We start from the raw sequence: 19013 nt of genomic DNA, 5'->3' as shown, positions 1-19013 counted from the left end.
ACTGCTCCCTCAGTCTGGCAGCACCAAGGACAAGGACCACTCCCCTTTGCCTAAGTACCTTGAGAGGAAGACAGGCCAAGCTCCCTCCGCGGTACCATTCTGCACATGTTCCACAGTCCTCCCGCCACCTCCCTGCCACCCATCCCTGGAACCTAGCTGTACTTTGAAAATATAGCAACTGGAGAAATAAAAAGGAAAAACATGGCCGGGCGCAGTGGCCCACGCCTATAATCCCAGCACTTTGGTAGGCCGAGGCGGGTGGATTACCTGAGGTTGGGAGCTCGAGAACAGCCTGGCCAACACATCAAAACCCCAACTCTACTAAAAATATAAAAAAATTAGTTGGGCGTGGTGGTGGCCACCTGTAATCCCAGTTACTTGGGAGGCTGAGGCAGGAGAATCCCTTGAACCTGGGAGGCAGAGGTTGCAGTGAGCTGAGACCGCACCACTGCACTCCAGCCTGGGTTACAGTGCAAGACCCTGTCTCTAATAAATAAATAAAATATTTTAAACAACTAAATCAATAACCAAAAAGACTTAAAGAAGCAGCCAAGGAGGGCAGGGGCTCGGGGGTGGCAGGAAAATGGGACAGAATCTCTCGCGATCAGGGACACAGAGGGGCGGACAGTGGCAGGGGTGAGTGGGAGGCAGGAGGAAGAGAGACAGAGCCGTGAGCAGGAGAGACGGGTGACCCATTACCATCACCTCAAACACACCACGACCAAACAGGAAGGCTTCCGGCACGAGGCTTTTTATTCTAACAGCACTGAGGGGCCCAGCCTACCTGCCAGACAGTTCCCAGGAGTGAGGCTGGTCTTTCCTGGCAGGTAAGACACAGTTTTGTTGGGTGAATGAGCGGCTCCTCCCTTGGTCCAGGAAGAGCTCCCCCTGCATTGGGTGATGAAACTCTGTCTTTCTGAAGGCCGGGCAGTGCACAGCGGCCCTTCCTCTCTGGGAATGCCCAGGCTCACACAGTCCACTTCAGACACCTGCAGACAGAGGGGAAGCCAGGATGAGGGGAGAGAGGTCTGGGGAGGCTATGGGAAGGAGGGAGTGGGAGTGGACAGCAGGTCTCATGCTCACCTGGTCTCCTGGTGGGTCCCCAGACAGCGCACAGTGCAGTACCGGGCACCGCAGCTGACACAGGTGTAGGGGGATGGGAAGCCACAGACAGCACAGAAGGGGCGCTGGGGCCGCGATGGGGGTCCTGCACAGGCCGTCAGGTAGTTAGGGCCCTCGGCCACACTCAAGTTCTGCAGAGACAAGGGGCCGGCTCTAGGACTCCTCCGCCCACCCACGCAGCGAACACCTGCCCGGGCCAGGCTCACCCCTTCCCTGTGGGGTCCTCCCAGGCCGACCCTCCTCTCACCTGCTCCTCCAACAGAGCCTGAAAGTTTTTTCGGAAGCGAAGTTTAAAATGATCACCTCGGGTTTTCTTCTTTTTCTTTCCTAGGGGTCAAGGGTGATCCGTTGCTTGGCACTTGCCCAGAAAGACAGCAGCTTTCTCTGGTTCATCACTCCCCATGCCCATGTGCCCTCCTGGTTCTTTTTGAGACAGAGTCTCACTCTGTCACCCAGGCTGGAGTGCAGTGGTGCGATCTTGACTCACTGCAACCTTCATCTCCTGGGTTCAAGTGATTTTCTTGCCTTGGCCTCCTGAGTAGCTGGGATTACAGGTGTCCACCACCATGCCTGGCTAATTTTGTTTTTGTATTTTTAGTAGAGATGGGGTTTCACCATGTTGGCCAGGCTGGTCTTGAACTCCTGACCTCAAGTGATCCGCCCACCTCAGCCTCCCAAATGCTGGGATTACAGGCGTGTGAGCCACCACACCTGGCCCTGCCCTCCTGGCTCTAAGTCGGCCCCTCGCTACCAGCCTCTGCCCTCCACCCCAATTCTCCAATCCCAGCTGACAGTCACCTCCATGCCCCCAAGCCTAAGGCTTCGTGTCAGAGCTTATCCAGTCTCTCTTGTTTATTTCACATACACGAGAGGAAACTGAGGCACAGAAAGGGGGTGTGGTTGCTCACAGCCATGGGAGCCAGTCACTGGCAGAGGCACCAGGAGCTCCTGGGTCCTCCCACAGCCTGAGTTGGGCGGACTCTCCCGCCCTCCTCTCAGTCCCATCCCCCGCTTCCTCCTCCATCCGCCTCACCAGTGTCCGCATCGTCATCAAACTGAGGCAGTCTCTTGCCGAGCTGAGGGAGTCCTGCGTGGGGGTCATCCTGGAAGTTGTCATTCTCCAGGGCCTCCAGCTGCCGGTTGATGCGACGCTGCCGGGCAGCCCGGTCCAGCACTCGCCGCTGCCCGGGGTCCTGGGAGCGAACTGGATGGAGCAGGGCACACAAAGTTACAGGGCTTCCGAGAAAGAGCAGTGTGGCCGCCGCTCTGGGCAGGGCGAGGAAGGCACCCGGGGTGGAAGCTGCAGCTCTCTGATCTCATCCCCATCGCCAAGCCCTTGGTTCCCTTGTCTCCTCCCAGGCCAAGCCCCTGGGCCCACACTTCCTGTCCCGCCAGCTGAGACCCTTTCAGTTTCTCCTGCCTGTTTTCTCCGCCTTCCTCTCAATCCCAGTCCCAGCCAGTGAGCCCCGGCCTGAAAGCAGCTCACTGCTGACTGGGGAGGTCACAGCGCCCTGGGGCTTCCAGGCTGTCCTGGGCCCTCAATACACATGGCCCTCACACTCAGCATCTCACCTCCTACCTCAAAGGAACCAGGGGCCACCCACGCTTGGATACGCTCATCTTCCAGGCCACCTACCCACAAACGTGATGCCAAGTGGGCACACCCCTGCCCTGGAGCCCCCCAAGTCCCACCACTGACCCCGAGCCTTCACCTCCAGCCCATTCCCTCCCTCTCCCATCTTCAACCCCTCCTCCTCAACCGGCACTTTCCATCAAAGAGCTGGCGATGCTCATGTGTCTACTCGGCTTCACAGCTCCTTCTCCTTCACAGCAACTCACGTGATGTGTCACTTTTTCACCTCCCATCCTCTCCTCGAACCCCAAAATCTGACACCTGCCTGGTCATCCTGGGGGACCACCCACCCACGCTCTGGGCCCCAGAGCGGCTCCAGTGTGCCTTCCTCCTCCTCCTTGGACCTGAGCCCTGTCCACCCTGTGGCGGTGCTGACTACCTTCATCGAGTAGAAAGAGACCCTTTGCTTGCTTCCTTGACAAAACTGCAGGCCTTCTCCATGTCCAGGAATCCTCTGGCTCCAGCTCGGCTGCTCTCCCTGCCTCTATGGAGGTGGCTGGCCCTCTTCTCTGCTCAGTCTATGCGCTCTTCCTGGGATTTTGAATCCAAACAAAGGGCTCTGATGATCACCCACAAGCAAATGACTCCCAGAGTGACTCCCTCAACACAGAACCTGCTCCCGGGCTCCAGAACTGGCCATGCAGCCAGCGCCTGGTGAGGCCAGGTGTGGTGGCGCACGCCTGTAATCTCAGCACTTTGGGAGGCCAAAGGATCGCTTGATGCCAGGAGTTAGAAACCAGCCTGGGCAGCATAGCCAAACCCCATCTCTACAAAAAATTAAAAAATAAGCCAGGCGTGGTTGCACACACCTGTAGTCCCAATTACTTGGGAGGCTGCAGTGGGAGGACTACATGGGCCTGGGAGGTTGAGGCTGCAGTGTGCAGCAAGCCGTGATCGTGCCACCACTCCAGCCTGAGTGACAGAGCAAGACTGTCTCCAAAAAAAAAAAAGAAAGAAGGAAAAAAGAAATCACCCACTGGCCCCGTGGACACTGGAACTCAAAAAAAAAAAAAAAAATTCCCATCCAAGTCTGCTTCTCCTGCAGATTCTCTCTACGCAAATGGAACCGTCTATGCAGACATCCAAACCAGAAACCTAGAAGTTATTTTAAACCTCTTTCCTCGGCTGGACATAGTGGCTCACCCCTGCAATCCCAGCACTTTGGGAGGCTGAGGTGGGCTCATCACTTCAGGTCAGGAGTTCGAGACCAGCCTGACCAACGTGGTGAAACCATGTCTCTACTAAAAATACAAAAATTAGCAGGGTGTGGTGGCACATGCCTGTAATCCCAGCTACTCGGGAGGCTGAGGCACAAGAATCGCTTGAACCCGGGAGGTGGAGGTTGCAGTGAGCTGAGATCGCGCCATTGCATTCCAGCCTGGGCAACAGAGAGAGACCCTGTCTCAAAAACAAAAAACAAAAAACCTCTTTCCTCATTGCCTTATCAGCTGTTTGCCAGATTCTGATAATTTTGCATAATATATCTCTTTATTCATTAACCACCTGTTAACCATAATAATAACAGCAGCAGCCCCAGTAGCTATCACTTGTTGGACACTTACTATGAGCCAGGCACGTGCTCAGCTCTTTGCAACACTTGAACCATTTAACCCTTACAACAGCTGTATGGGACAGTATCATCATCCCCAATTTACCAACATTCAGAGATTAAGAAATGTGTCCAAAGTTCACATAGCTAACAAGTGGCCAGGTCAGGAGTCAAAGAACTACCCAGCATCAAAAAGCATGACCTTGCCAGGCGCAGTGGCTCATGCCTGTTATCTCAGCACTTTGGGAGGCCAAGGTGGGTGGATTGTTTGAGCGCGGGAGTTCGAGGCCAGCCTGGGCAACATGGCAAAACCCTGTTTCTACAAAAAAAATACAAAAATTAGCCAGGTGTAGTGGGACACACCTGTAGTCCCAGCTATTCAGGAGGCTGAGGCGCAAGGATTGCTTGAGCCCAGGAGCTCAAGGATGCAGTGAGCTGTGTTTGTGCCACTGCACTCCAGCCTGGGTGACAGAGCAAGACCCTGTTTCAAAAAAAAAAAAAAACCCAAAACCAACCAAACAAAAAAAAACATGATTACGACCACTGTACTACTCTGTCTCCCCTCCAAATGCCAGGCAGTGCTCTAGGTTTTAGGGATGCCAAAGCTTACAGTCCAGTGGCAAACACAAATGATTAATGAAACAAACACAGTAAGTACAGCACGGAGTAGGCTAGGATACGGAAGTATAAAGTGCTGCAGAGCCCAGGACAGAAACACCCAACCTGGCCTTGGAGTAGTCAGGGAAGACTTCCCAGAAGAAGGTAAGTCCAGGTTAAGGCCTAACTGGTGAATGACCTGGCTAGGGGAGACAGCGGGGTATTTCAGACCTTGAGGCCAACATGAAAAAACTCATGGCTGGGAGACTGCGATGCCTTTGAAAAACTGAGAGGGCCAAGCGCAGTGGCTCATGCCTGTAATTCTAGCATTTTGGGGGGCCGAGGCGGGTGGATCACGAGGTCAGGAGATCAAGACCATCCTGGCTAACATGGTGAAACCCTGTCTCTACTAAAAATACAAAAGATAAACTGGGTGTGGTGGCGGGCGCCTGTAGTCCCAGCTACTCCAGAAGCTGAGGCCGGAGAATGGTGTGAACCCGGGAGGCAGAGCTTGCAGTGAACCGAGATTGTGCCACTGCACTCCAGCCTGGGGGACAGAGCGAGACTCCGTCTCAAAAAGAAAAAAAAAGAAAGAAAGAAAAACTAAAAGGGCCAAGCGCAGTGGCTCATGCCTGTAATCCTAGCATTTTGGAAGGCCGAGGCAGGAGGATCACATGAGCTCAGGAGTTCAAGACCAGCCTGGGCAACATAGTGAGACACCCAACTCAACAAAAAATATAAAAACTAGCCCAGCATGGTGGCCTGCACCCACCTGTAGTTCCACCTACTCAGGTGGCTGAGGCGGAAGAATCACTTGAGCATGGGAGGTTGAGGCTGCAGTGAGTTATACAGAACCACTGCATTCCAGCCTGGGTGACAGAGCAAGACTCTGTCTAAAAAAAAAAAAAGCCTTTGCTGGCTCTCCAGTGTTTCCCTACAGAGTTCAAACTCCTGGGCAGTGTGTATAATGCCTTTCAAAATGTAACCTTTCCCCAGCCTTCGATCCTTTCTTATTACTCTGTAAGATCCAAACTGTGGACTTGGCTTCCTAAGTGACTTGCTTTTTCTTGCTTCACTGCCTTTGCACGTGAGGTTCCCACTGAGAGAAACCCTAACTAGACTTTCAAGACTCAATTCAAGCTTTTTCATTTTTCCTTCAAGCTTTCACAGTCCCCTGCCTCCCAGAACGTGGGCTAGATGCCACGTCTCCCTGTTCCCAGGCGCTGTGCTTCCCTCTGCCATAGCACAAATCACAAATCACAGTAAAATACAGTGTTAGGTCTGCGTTTCTGGCCCCCTTCCAGAAAAAGCCAATGCTTGGATAACAGGGGTCTTTCTCCTCTTCATCCCCAGCGCCCGGCTTGGAGCAGGCACCAATAAAACGTGAATGAAGGGTCAACGGCAGGACCCGAGGGCTGAGGAAGGGATTTAAGAGGAATAGCTGGGGCCGGGCGCGGCAGCTCACGCCTGTAATCCCAGCACTTTGGAAGGCCCACGCGGGAGGATCGCTTTGAGGCCAAGAGTTGGAGACCAACCTGGGCAACATAGCGAGAGCCCGTCACCACATAACACATTAAAAATTAACCAGGCGTGGGGCCTCATGCCTGCAGTTCCAGCCACTCCGGAGGCTGAGGTGGGAGGATGGTTTGATCCCAGGAATTCGAGGCTGCAGTGAGCTATGACTATGCCACTGCACTCCAGCCTAGGCGAAAGAGCGAGACCAAAAAAGAGGAATGACTAGGTAAGAAAATTCCAGGACTGGACTTGGGAAGGGGAAGGGGGCGAACCGCGGGGGCTCACATACCCGAAGTTTTCTTCTCCACCATTGGCACAACACGACTGTCAGAAGAGACTGCTGCGCACGCGTACTAACCCCAAGGCTTTAGTAGGGGCGCCATCACTTCCGGTAGCTTGTACTTCTGCGCGTGCGCCACAACTTTGACTCATTACGTGGCGTTTCCTTGGAGACAAGAAAGCTTTTCGCCATGTTTTATAGGGGCAAAACCACTTCCGGCCTCAGTGTGGAGGTGTAAATCTTGTGGGAGCCACGAAATGGGTCATTTTAAAGATGTGGTCACGGTGTTCTTACGAGAAATCTTATTTTCCTTTGGTCCTTGTGAAGATGCTGTGATCACAAAGGCAGCCCCTGGAGCTTCTCCGGGCAGAAGAGGAGGTGGGCTGGACTGTCAAAGAAAGTGGCTGGCTTCCGTGGGCAATCCGAGGTTCCTAGTGGCCCTCTGCAGAAAGCTGAACTCCCAGTTCCCCCAGGCCTCCGTCCCGCGGCGGACTCCTAGGCTTCCTCCCTCCCTGTCGCCGCCAGCCCCTCGCTCTCCCCGTCTTCCGCCCGCACTCTCTGGGCAGGGCTGCGGCCAGGACCCGCCCCCGCGTCCCGCCCGACCCTCCGCCAAGGGTCACGTCCCCTGTCCAGGTTTCAGCTTCCACATGTGTCAAGCGGCTGGCTCAGCCCAGAGTCCCTGTCTCCCGCCCGCCGGCCCGAGCCGCCGCCCCTCCCCCGCCTCCCGTGCGCCCGGGACAATCCTCGCCTTGTCTGTGGCGCCGGCATCTGGAGCTTTCTGTAGCCTCCGGATACGCCTTTTTTTCAGGGCGTAGCCCCAGCCAAGCTGCTCCCCGCGGCGGCCGCACAGCAGCCCGAGCGCCCCCTTTCCGGAGCTCCCCTCCGGAGCTGGGATCCAGGCGCGTAGCGGAGATCCCAGGATCCTGGGTGCTGTCTGGGCCCGCTCCCCACCATGACCTCCTCGGGGCCTGGACCCCGGTTCCTGCTGCTGCTGCCGCTGCTGCTGCCCCCTGCGGCCTCAGCCTCCGACCGGCCCCGGGGCCGAGACCCGGTCAACCCAGGTGAGATCCCGGGGAGGCCCGGCACGGCCGAGGGGGCAGAGGCTGACGTGCCTGCCAGCCTGGCCCGGAGAGGGTCGGAGGCTCGAGGAGGTGTCTGGCCCGTCCCCCGCCCAGCGTGCTCTTGAGGCTGAGTCGCGCCAAGCCCCTCGCCCATCACTACCCTGAACTGGGGTTTCCAGCCTCCCTATGCAAAGGGACTCGGAATTCCTGGGCACCACTCCCACCCTGCCCTCCTTGGGGTCAGAGTGTTCCTGGGTGAGAAGAGTTTAAGAATGGGAAGGAAGAAAGGGAGGGAAGTCGAGTGAGAGGGAGGACAGCAAAGCACGTGAGGCCCGGAGCTGGGCAGTGGATCTCAAGTGTCATTTCCCTCTGGTAACAGAGAAGCTGCTGGTGATCACTGTGGCCACAGCTGAAACCGAGGGGTACCTGCGTTTCCTGCGCTCTGCGGAGTTCTTCAACTACACTGTGCAGGTGAGGAAAGGGAAAGGCCCCTGGGAGGGGGTCCCAGCAGGAGGGGTGGGCTGAAGTCTGGATGCCCAGGTCCCCACGGTAAGCCTGGTCAGGAGTTCCCCCCACAACTCCCCACCCCTTGCCTGGCATGGGGCATCTTCTCCACAGACCCTGGGCCTGGGAGAGGAGTGGCGAGGGGGTGATGTGGCTCGAACAGTTGGTGGAGGACAGAAGGTCCGATGGTTAAAGAAGGAAATGGAGAAATACGCTGACCGGGAGGATATGATCATCATGTTTGTGGATAGGTAACGGGGCTGGGGATAGGGAGCGAGGTAAGGATGCTGAGGTTCCCAGTGGACCCCTGCCCATCCTCCCCTTCCTCACCCAGCTACGACGTGATTCTGGCCGGCAGCCCCACAGAGCTGCTGAAGAAGTTCGTCCAGAGTGGCAGCCGCCTGCTCTTCTCTGCAGAGAGCTTCTGCTGGCCCGAGTGGGGGCTGGCGGAGCAGTACCCTGAGGTGGGCACGGGGAAGCGCTTCCTCAACTCTGGTGGTGAGTGGCAGAGTGCCCAAGGCAGAGGGGCCAAGAGCGGTGGGACACAGAGTGTTAAAGGTGCCTGAGGGCTGGAGACGGCCTGGGGGACAGGCCCTGGGACCCTGGGAGTCTCGAGGTCAACACTCCCCGTCCCCGCCAGGATTCATCGGTTTTGCCACCACCATCCACCAAATCGTGCGCCAGTGGAAGTACAAGGATGATGACGATGACCAGCTGTTCTACACACGGCTCTACCTGGACCCAGGACTGAGGGTAGGGAAGGCAGAGGAGTGGGCACATCCCGCAGCTCTGTGGGAGCGGAGGCCTCAGGCTGAATGGGATTGGAGGAGCAAAGGGGGTTGCAAAGAGAAAAATGTGTGCCTGGGCGTGGTGGCTCACGCCTGTAATCCAAGACTTTTGGGAGGCTTAGGCAGGAGGATTGCTTGAGCCCAGGAATTTAAGACCAGCCTGGACAACATAGTTGAGACCTCATCTCTACAAAAAAAAGAAAGAAAAAATTAGCCAGGCTTCATGGTGTACGCCTGTAATCCCAGCTACTTGGGAGGCTGAGGTGGGACCATCACTTGAGCCCAGGAGTTTGAGGATGTTTTGCAGCACTGCATTCCAGCCTGGGTGACAAAATGAGACTCTGTCTCTCACAAAAAAAGGAAAACCATGGTGGCTCATGCCTGTAATCTCAGCACTTTGGGAGGCTGAGGCGGGTGGATCACCTGAGGTTGGGAGTTTGAGACCAGCCTGGCCAACATGGTGAAACCCCGTCTCTACTAAAAATACAAAAATTAGCCAGGCGTGGTGGCACTCTCCTGTAGTCCCAGTTACTTGGAAGGCTGAAGCAAGAGAATCAATTAAACCGGGAGGCAGAGGTTGCAGTGAGCTGAGATCGTGCCATTGCACTCCAGCCTAAGCAACAAAAGCAAGAGAAGAAAAAAAGAGAGAGAAAAGTGAGAAATGATGTCCTTTCCACTCCTTCCATTTTAACCACTCCATCGCATCTCATTCCATTTAGGAGAAACTCAGCCTTAATCTGGATCATAAGTCTCGGATCTTTCAGAACCTCAACGGGGCTTTAGGTGAGGAGGAAGACAGCCGCAGGTGGGCGATGCGCAGCCTCTGCAGCTAGGGGTCTTGAGCTGGGAGAGGCTTCTGGAGGAGCTGGGTTGATCCAAGCCCACCTCTATGTGGTTTTGTCAGGCTTCTGAGTGGGTGGTTGTGTAAGTTGCACTGTGCTGATGGTACTACCAGAAGCAAGGGAAGCAAAAACGTGTCTGGCATCTGTTGCACACATGCTGTGCCTGGGCACCGGGCCAGGGACTTTTTTTTTTGAGACAGAGTTTTGCTCTGTTGCGCGGGCCGGAGTGCAGTGGTCCAATCTCAGCTCACCGCAGCCTCCACCTCCCGGGTTCAAGTGATTCTTCTGCCTCAGCCTCCCGAGTAGCTGGGATTACAGGCGTGCGCCACCACGCCCAGCTCATTTTGTATTTTTAGTAGAGACAGGGTTTCACCATGTTGGCCAGACTAGTCTCGAACTCCCAACCTCAGGTGATCCGCCTGCCTCGACCTCCCAAAGTGCTGGGATTACAGGCATGAGCCACTGTGCCCGGTCTACTTCTGTGATTCCATTTAACAAAGGGAAGGTCCCTGGTTATCCTTCTTGTACAGATGAGGAAAACAGCTTGTGGAGGGGTTGGTGACTTGCCTCAGGGGTTGGGGAGAACGGGGAGAGAGAGAGGCCAGGCACGGTGCCTCACGCCTGTAATCGCAACATTTTGGGAGGCCCAGGCAGGAGGATCACTTGAGGTCAGGAGTTTGAGACCAGCCTGGCCAACATGGCGAAAACCCGTCTCTACTAAAAAAAAAGTACAAAAATGAGCTGGGCGTGGTGGCGGGTGCCTGTAATCCCAGCTATTCAGAAGGCTGAGGCAGGAGAATCACTGGAACCCGGGAGGCAGAGCTTGCAGTGAGCCGAGATTGCGCCACTGCACTCCTGCCTGGGTGACAGAGTGAGATTCCTTCTCAAAAAAAAAAAAAAGGCCAGGTGCGACAGCTCACATCTGTAATCCCAGCACTTTGGAAGGCTGAGGCGGGCAGATCATGAAGTCAGAAGTTTGAGACCAGCCTGGCCGACATAGTGAAACCCAGTCTCTACTAAATATACAAAAATTAGGCTGGGTGTGGTGGCTCATGCTTGTAATCCTAGCACTTTGGGAGGCCGAGGCAGGTGGATCACCTGAGGTCAGGAGTTCAAGGCCAGCCTGGTCGACATGGTGAAACCCTGTCTCTACTAAAAACACAAAAATTAGCCGGGCATGGTGGTGCGCGCCTGTAATCCCGGCTACCCGGGAGGCTGAGGAAGGAGAATCGCTTGAACCCTGGAGGTGGAGGTTGCAATGAGCCAAGATCGTGCCACTGCACTCCAGCCTGCGTGTTGGGAGTGAGACTCCATCTCAGCATAAAAAACAAAAAATACAAATACAAAAATTAGCCAGGTGTAGTGGCATGTGCCCATAGTCTCAGCTACCTGAAAGGCTGAGGCAAGAGAATCTTTTGAACCCAGGAGGCAGAGGTTGCAGTGAGCCGAGACCACGCCATCGCACTCCAGCCTGGGTGACAAAGTGAGACTCCATCTCAAAAAATAAAAATAAAAAAAAACAAGGAGAGAGATAATATGAGGAGGGGTAGGGATGCTGAGGCTCCTACTGGCCTCCCGCTCAGCTCACCCTCCCCTTCCTCGCCCAGCTGCGGTGTGATCACGCAGGTAGTAGGCAGTGGAGCTCTCTGGGCCAGCAGCCTGGTCAGAACCCAAAGGTTCCTGCCCACAACGAGCCACACTCCAGGATAGCCCTGGTGTCCCTTTATTCCCTGGAGAATTTGGGACCCCATATTTAGAAGAATGTGTTGCTTGGTAGCTCCCAGAGAAAGGGGGTCTGAAGCCTGGACTTTTTCTTCCCCAGATGAAGTGGTTTTAAAGTTTGATCGGAACCGTGTGCGTATCCGGAACGTGGCCTACGACACGCTCCCCATTGTGGTCCATGGAAACGGTCCCACTAAGGTGCCACCAGTGGTCTCAACCCCCGCCCCGCCCTGCCCCAACCCCCAGGCACCTCCAACCCTTCTGAGAAGCTGGCCCTTCCCAGCCCCCATAGCAGAGGTGCCTGACCCCCACCTCCACCCCTGGAGGCCTCAGCCACTCAGCCTCAGTCTGTCCCCAACAGCTGCAGCTCAACTACCTGGGAAACTACGTCCCCAATGGCTGGACTCCTGAGGGAGGCTGTGGCTTCTGCAACCAGGACCGGAGGGCACTCCCGGGGGGGCAGGTGAGGTGGAGGTGCCGGGGAGGGGCACAAGAGGGCAGCATGCTGAGCAGGAGGTGCAAGGACAGCGGACTGGGGGGCGGTGGGGGCATCGCTCCTGGGTCCCTGCACCTGTCAGGGTGGAGGTTGGGTGGGGGCAGCAGGGAAGTCTGGGCTTCTCTCTGAGTCCCTGCGTGTTGCATCTTCCAGCCTCCCCCCCGGGTGTTTCTGGCCGTGTTTGTGGAACAGCCTACTCCGTTTCTGCCCCGCTTCCTGCAGCGGCTGCTACTCCTGGACTATCCCCCCGACAGGGTCACCCTTTTTCTGCACAACAACGTGAGACTCCCCCATTGGAGCCTCTCCTGAGGGACCCTTTCCCTGCCCTGATCAGAACTCTCGTGCCCCCACCCCCATCTCCTTCCTGCACCCCCATCCCTCAGGTGCCACCTCCCTGCCCTCTGAGCCCATCCCCCTATGTCTTCCCCTCCCAGGAGGTCTTCCATGAGCCCCACATCGCTGACTCCTGGCCGCAGCTCCAGGACCACTTCTCAGCTGTGAAGCTCGTGGGGCCGGAGGAGGCTCTGAGCCCAGGCGAGGCCAGGGACATGGCCATGTGAGCGGGTGCTTGGGGGGAGGAGAGGGTGGGATAAGGCTATAGGGTCAGCGGTGCTGCCACCTGCTGCCTGGCCCTTGCCTCACCTGTCACCCATCCAGCTCCTCCTGGGCCTCCCCATTCGCGTCCTTGCAGCCCCCATGCTGTCACCCCTGCCCTTGCCAGCTCACCCAGACAGCAGAGAGCCTGGGGAAGGAAGGATAGACACTGCCTCCCTCCTCTTCTCCTGGGGGCATGGGCCAGTTACCCCACCCACACCGCCTCCCCACCCGCCGCCGTCTCAACTCGCCTCTCACCTCCAGGGACCTGTGTCGGCAGGACCCCGAGTGTGAGTTCTACTTCAGCCTGGACGCCGACACTGTCCTCACCAACCTGCAGACCCTGCGTATCCTCATTGAGGAGAACAGGTGGCTTACCCCCTCTCCCCGCAGCCGGAGGGCACCCCAACAGGCCCTGGGAACCCCACTCCTGCCCTGGGCACCGGGCTCCCCAGGCCTGCTCCCGTCTGCCCAGCCCTCACCCCCACCTGTCCGCAGGAAGGTGATCGCCCCCATGCTGTCCCGCCACGGCAAGCTGTGGTCCAACTTCTGGGGCGCCCTGAGCCCCGATGAGTACTATGCCCGCTCCGAGGACTACGTGGAGCTGGTGCAGCGGAAGCGAGTGTGAGTCCCGCCAGCCTGCAGCCCCCCGCCTCCTCCGACCTGGGGCCCAGGTAGACCCAAGCCCCCTACTCTCAGGGGTTTGGAGTGGTCACCAGTCAGAGGTGCCACGAGGCTGGCTGCAGTGGCTCACACTTTTGATGCCACCACTTTGGGAGGCCGAGGTAGGAGGACTGCTTGAGCCTGGGAGTTTAAGATCAGCCTGAGCAACATAGCAAGAGCCTATCTCTACAAAAAACTTAAAATATTAGCTGGGCACGGTGGTACGTGCCTGTGGTCCCAGCTACTATGGAGACTGAGGTGGGAGGATCACTTGAACTTGGGAGGTTGAGGCTGCAGTGAGCCATGTTTCCACCACTGCACTCCAGCCTGGAAACAGAGGGAGACCCTGTCTCAAGAAAATAAAAAACAAGGGCCGGCCGCGGTGGCTCACGCCTGTAATCCCAGCACTTTGGAAGGCAGAGGCAGGTGGATTACCCGAGGTCAGGAGTTCGAGACCAGCCTGGCCAACATGGTGAAACCCCATCTCTACCAAAAATACAAAAATCAGCCGGGCATGGTGGCTGGCACCTGTAATCCCAGCTATTTGGGAGGCTAAGGTGGGAGAATTGCTTGAACCTGGGAGGTGGAGGTTGCAGTGAGCCAAGATCACACCACTGCACTCCAGCCTGGGTGACAGAGCAAGACTCCGTCTCAAAAACCAAAAACAAGAAACAAAAAAGAAGTGCCACAGCTTGGGGTAGGAACTGACTGCATTTTGGGAGGTGGGGTGGTTGTGACCAGCAGTGCTTGACAAGGGATATGCAGGGTCCTTATGTTCAGGGACTGGGATACCCTGAGGGAAGAAGGACTTCCCGGGATGAGCTGGGCGGAATTTGGGGGGCCGCCCTCCCAGCTGACCGCGGTGTCGGTGCCTCCAGGGGTGTGTGGAATGTACCATACATCTCCCAGGCCTATGTGATCCGGGGTGATACCCTGCGGATGGAGCTGCCCCAGAGGGACGTGTTCTCGGGCAGTGACACAGACCCGGACATGGCCTTCTGTAAGAGCTTTCGAGACAAGGTGAGCGCGGGTGCACGGTCTGGCCTGGGGGCAGTCCCCCGGACTCCAGGCATCGCCTGCATCACGGACACCCCCACCCCACTACAGGGCATCTTCCTCCATCTGAGCAATCAGCATGAATTTGGCCGGCTCCTGGCCACTTCCCGATACGACACGGAGCACCTGCACCCCGACCTCTGGCAGATCTTCGACAACCCCGTCGTGAGTGGGGCCCCCACGCCCAGAGCACACAGGTTCCCCGCCTTGTGCTAAGGAAGACACCAAACGTGATGGCTGCTGCCAGCGCAGGACACTGAGCGGGAGGGGGCGGTCCCCTGGGGGCTGGGAGCGAGGGGGGCACAGATCTGATGTGCCCCCCACCCTCCCACAGGACTGGAAGGAGCAGTACATCCACGAGAACTACAGCCGGGCCCTGGAAGGGGAAGGAATCGTGGAGCAGGTGAGCCCACGCAGCCTCCCCACCCACCCCCTACCCTCATGGCCATCGCCTCTTGGGGGCCCCCGCCTGGATTCAAAGTTTTCACACTGAGTTCCCCAGAGATCTGAGGGTTTTCTGTTCAGACAAGATGAAGGCAGAGGCCGAACAGAAAGGACTCTTGCCCCCAAAGCCAGCATTGATCAGACAGCCTCTCTTCTCCTGTGTATTGGGTATACTGGTGTTATGCTTGAAATCACATCTTAAAAGAAGAATGGGGCTGGGCTCAGTGGCTCATGCCTGTAATCCCAGCACTTTGGGAGGCCAAGGTGGGTGGATCGGTTGAGGCCAGAAGTCCAAGACTAGCCTGGGCAACATAGCGAGAATCTGCCTATACAACAACAACAAAAAAATTAAATAAGAAATGAGGCCAGGAGTGGTGCTCATGCTTGTAATCCCAGTACATCGAGAGGCCGAGGCAGGCAGATCACTTGAGGTCAGGAGTTCGAGACCAGCCTGGCCAACATGGCAAAATCCTGTCTCTACCAAAAAAAAAAAAACACAAAAATTAGTCAGGTGTGATGGCGTGTATCTGTAGTCCCAGCTACTCGGGAGGCTGAGGTGGGAGAATCGCTTGAACCTGGGAGGCAGAGGTTGCAGTGAGCCAAGATCACGCCACTGCACTCCACCGTGGGTGACACAGCGAGACCCTGTCTCAAAAAAGAAAAGAAAAAATTAGCTTGGCATGGTGGCATGTGCCTGTAGTTCCAGCTACTTGGGAGTCTGAGGCGGGAGGATCGCTTGAGCCCAGAAGGTCGAGGCTGTAGTGAGCTATGATTGTGCCACTGCACTCCAGCCTGGGTGACAGAGCAATACCCTATCTCAAAAAAAGAAAAAAGAGGTATGCACTGTTACAGAAGTTTGGAAACCACTGTCCCAGCACGAGGGGCTCCAGGACCTTCTGCCACCTCTGCTGTGCCAGAAACCGGTCCTCAGCCTTGCCACTCCCTCAGCCCCTACCTGGTGGGTCCCCGGCTGCTCTCACAAAGCCTTCCCTGCTCCTCCCTGCCCCTTCCGATTCTGCCTGCTGCCTGTCCCCTTCCCCGTTCTGTGGCGTCAGCTAGCCCTGTTCTCCCTCGCCCCATCCTCAGCCATGCCCGGACGTGTACTGGTTCCCACTGCTGTCAGAACAAATGTGTGATGAGCTGGTGGCAGAGATGGAGCACTACGGCCAGTGGTCAGGCGGCCGGCATGAGGTAAGGGCCTGGGCGAGGAGGGCAGAGGGCTTCCCAGAGGAGGAGGTGCGGGATCCGGTAAACAAACAATGGAATCAGGAAAATGGGAGCAAAGAGGGGTTCCCAAGGGGGAGGCAGACCCTGGGGTCACAACTGCATTCATTCATATATTCAAGAAATATTTACTGCTGGGCACAGTGGCTCATGCCTGTAATCCTAGCACTTTGGGAGGCTGAGGCAGGAGGATTGCTCGAGCAGGGGGAGTTTGAGGCCAGCCTGGGCAACATAGCGAGACCCTGTCTCTACAAAAAATTTAAAAATTAGCCGAGTTTGGGCCAGGTGCGGTGGCTCACGCCTGTAATCCCAGCACTTTGGGAGGCCGAGGCAGGTGGATCACCTGGGGTCAGGAGTTCGAGACCAGCCTGACCAACATGGAGAAACCCCATCTCTACTAAAAACACAAAATTAGCCGGGCATGGTGGCGGGCGCCTGTAGTCCCAGCTACTCGGGAGCTGAGGTAGAATTGCTTGAACCCGGGAGGCGGAGGTTGCAGTGAGCCAAGATTGCCCTCCAGGCTGGGCAACAAGAGCGAAACTCCATCTCAGAAAAACCAACAAATTAGCCGGGCATGGTGGCATGTCCCAGCTATTCAGGAGGCTGAGGCAGAAGAATCACTTGAGCCCCAGAGTTAGAGGCTGCAGTGAGCTATGATCATGCCGCAGTACTCCAGCCTGGGTGTCAGAGCAAGACTCTGTCTCTGAAAAAAGAGAAAAGGAAATCATTCCTGGGCCACTGTCCTAGACTGCACTGCAGGAATGCCTCATGCCAGCCGAGCTCTGCCCTGCTGTGAGCAGCAGCCACCACACAGCTTCTAAGGCTGCGATGAGCAGCCTGGGTGCAATAGAAGCCACGGGGAAGCCTTGACCCAGACTTGGGAGGAGTAGGGAGCTTCACAGGACAGGTGACATCTTAGCTGAGACTTGAAGGGCCGGGAGCAGTGAGTCAGGCTGAGAAGTAGCAAAGAAGACTGTTCTGCACAGAGGAACACAGGTGTGAAGGCTGGAGGACGGGAGGAAGGAGGCTGGACTGCCCTGGGGTGGGGAGCGCCATGGCTGGAGGGGCGGGTGGCTCAGTGCCCGCTGCCCCCAGGATTCAAGGCTGGCTGGAGGCTACGAGAATGTGCCCACCGTGGACATCCACATGAAGCAGGTGGGGTACGAGGACCAGTGGCTGCAGCTGCTGCGGACGTATGTGGGCCCCATGACCGAGAGCCTGTTTCCCGGTTACCACACCAAGGTGCGCTGCCCACCTGCCAGCTGCCTCCCCACCTTCCCCACCCCAGTCCCGGGCAGGAAGTCTCCACGCAGACCCCTTTCGGCCCCGGCAGCATTTGGGCTCCATGCACTTTAGTTCCCAGGGGAATGAGACGCTGCAGGAGGCACCCCAGGGGAGGGAGGGCGCCAGGCTGAGACCCGAGGTGAGGCTTGGCCCTAATCTAATGCCAGTGAGCAGCGAGAGCCTCCTACGCAGGGGTCCTGCCGCCCCTCCCTGGACAGGGACCATCATCTCCCTGAAGACACCCTGCGATGGCCGGGCGTGGTGGCTCACACATGTAATCCCAGCACTTTGCGAGGCCGAGGTGGGTGGATCACCTGAGGTCAGGAGTTCAAGACCAGCCTGGCCAAGATGGTGAAACCTCGTCTCTACTAAAAATACAAAAATTAGCCGGGTGTGGTGGCAGGTGCCTATAATCCCAGCTACTCGGGAGGCCGAGGCATGAGAATTGCTTGAAACCGGGAGGCGGAGGTTGCAGTGAGCCAAGATCGAGCCAAGATCGCACCACTGCACTCCAGCCTGAGTAACAGAGCGAGACTATCTCAAAAGAATAATAATAATACAAAATAAAAGACCCCCTGCACCCACAGCTGTCCCTGCAGCCTCTTCCCTCCTCTCCCCCAGGCGCGGGCGGTGATGAACTTTGTGGTTCGCTACCGGCCAGACGAGCAGCCATCTCTGCGGCCACACCACGACTCATCCACCTTCACCCTCAACGTTGCCCTCAACCACAAGGGCCTGGACTATGAGGTGCGCCCCAGCCACACTACCCACCCACGCTTCACCTCAGGGCCCTCGGGTCCCCACCTAGAGCCCCTGTGTGCACCCCCAGCTCCCCTCCCTGCCCATTTCCCAGTGATTTTGTGGGTATCAGCTCCTGGATCGCTTCTGGGCAGGCGGCCTCTGCTTCCTCCTGGATCTTCCTGTCTGCAGGCACCCCAGCCTCCAGTGTCTGCCATATCTGCCATCTCCCTTGTCACCCCGGTCTGCTGCACCGTGCCCCCTGGTCTGGCCGCCCTGCCCCCTGTATCTGCCTGCTCCCCAGGCCCCACGTCTGCTCACTCCATGTTTCCTTTCCCTTCTCTTTCCAGGGAGGTGGCTGCCGCTTCCTGCGCTACGACTGTGTGATCTCCTCCCCGAGGAAGGGCTGGGCACTCCTGCACCCCGGCCGCCTCACCCACTACCACGAGGGGCTGCCAACGACCTGGGGCACACGCTACATCATGGTGTCCTTTGTCGACCCCTGACACTCAACCACTCTGCCAAACCTGCCCTGCCATTGTGCCTTTTTAGGGGGCCTGGCCCCCGTCCTGGGAGTTGGGGGATGGGTCTCTCTGTCTCCCCACTTCCTGAGTGCATGTTCCGCGTGCCTGAACTGAATATGTCACCTTGCTCCCAAGACACGGCCCTCTCAGGAAGCTCCCGGAGTCCCCGCCTCTCTCCTCCGCCCACAGGGGTTCGTGGGCACAGGGCTTCTGGGGACTCCCCGCGTGATAAATTATTAATGTTCCGCAGCCTCACTCTGAATAAAGGACAGTTTGTAAGTCTTGAGTCCATTGGTCTGCCCATTAACCCCATCTCCCCTCCTGCCAGCAGCGTAGAGGGGAGAGACCCAGAAAAGGGAAGACAAGAGGAAAAGGGA

General features: G+C 57.0%; 2 protein-coding genes across 3 annotated transcripts; one reads left to right on the top strand and one right to left on the bottom strand.

Annotated features, from left to right (window-relative positions):
* Window positions 1–735: 735 nt before the first annotated feature.
* On the bottom strand, window positions 736–7123 carry ZNHIT1 (zinc finger HIT-type containing 1). Its single transcript, XM_003807196.4, has 5 exons — window positions 6706–7123; window positions 2156–2326; window positions 1370–1449; window positions 1084–1253; window positions 736–989 (listed from the first exon to the last, which is right to left on the bottom strand). Exons 1-5 carry the CDS (start codon window positions 6725–6727, stop codon window positions 968–970), a joined length of 465 nt encoding a protein of 154 aa, XP_003807244.1. The 5' UTR covers window positions 6728–7123; the 3' UTR covers window positions 736–967.
* Window positions 7124–7273: 150 nt separating this feature from the next.
* Window positions 7274–18915, top strand: PLOD3 (procollagen-lysine,2-oxoglutarate 5-dioxygenase 3). 2 transcript variants are annotated; one of them, XM_063606079.1, is made up of 20 exons: window positions 7390–7757; window positions 8137–8228; window positions 8376–8512; window positions 8596–8759; window positions 8902–9014; window positions 9769–9832; window positions 11714–11811; window positions 11975–12076; window positions 12263–12388; window positions 12544–12665; window positions 12968–13072; window positions 13202–13327; window positions 14245–14386; window positions 14474–14587; window positions 14757–14825; window positions 15953–16057; window positions 17186–17332; window positions 17567–17675; window positions 17996–18121; window positions 18463–18485. In XM_063606079.1, the coding sequence occupies exons 1-19, from the start codon at window positions 7649–7651 to the stop codon at window positions 18118–18120; spliced, it is 2169 nt and encodes a 722-aa protein (XP_063462149.1). In that variant the 5' UTR covers window positions 7390–7648; the 3' UTR covers window position 18121; window positions 18463–18485. The 2 variants fall into 2 exon arrangements, with proteins under 2 accessions (XP_003807243.1, XP_063462149.1); XM_003807195.5 differs by lacking the exon at window positions 17567–17675 and having other exon boundaries at window positions 7274–7757; window positions 18463–18915.
* Window positions 18916–19013: the final 98 nt, after the last annotated feature.

This window comes from Pan paniscus, chromosome 6 (assembly GCF_029289425.2).
Source record: "Pan paniscus chromosome 6, NHGRI_mPanPan1-v2.0_pri, whole genome shotgun sequence".
NCBI classification, from domain to species: Eukaryota; Metazoa; Chordata; class Mammalia; order Primates; family Hominidae; genus Pan; species Pan paniscus.
Note: the sequence above shows the minus strand (reverse complement) of the source record. Positions and strands in the feature narration are given on the sequence as shown.

Bases quoted from the DNA above. Each gene is read 5' to 3' on its own strand.
- PLOD3 (XM_003807195.5), top strand. From the start codon at position 7,649: ATGACCTCCTCGGGGCCTGGACCCCGGTTCCTGCTGCTGCTGCCGCTG. The intron at 8,229-8,375 runs GTGAGGAAAGGG...TCTTCTCCACAG, and splicing joins TCTTCAACTACACTGTGCAG to ACCCTGGGCCTGGGAGAGGA. The intron at 18,122-18,462 runs GTGCGCCCCAGC...TTCTCTTTCCAG, and splicing joins ACAAGGGCCTGGACTATGAG to GGAGGTGGCTGCCGCTTCCT.
- ZNHIT1 (XM_003807196.4), bottom strand. From the start codon at position 6,727: ATGGTGGAGAAGAAAACTTCGG. The intron at 1,254-1,369 runs GTGAGAGGAGGG...TTGTCTCTGCAG, and splicing joins AGGCTCTGTTGGAGGAGCAG to AACTTGAGTGTGGCCGAGGG. The intron at 990-1,083 runs GTGAGCATGAGA...CTCTGTCTGCAG, and splicing joins GGGACCCACCAGGAGACCAG to GTGTCTGAAGTGGACTGTGT.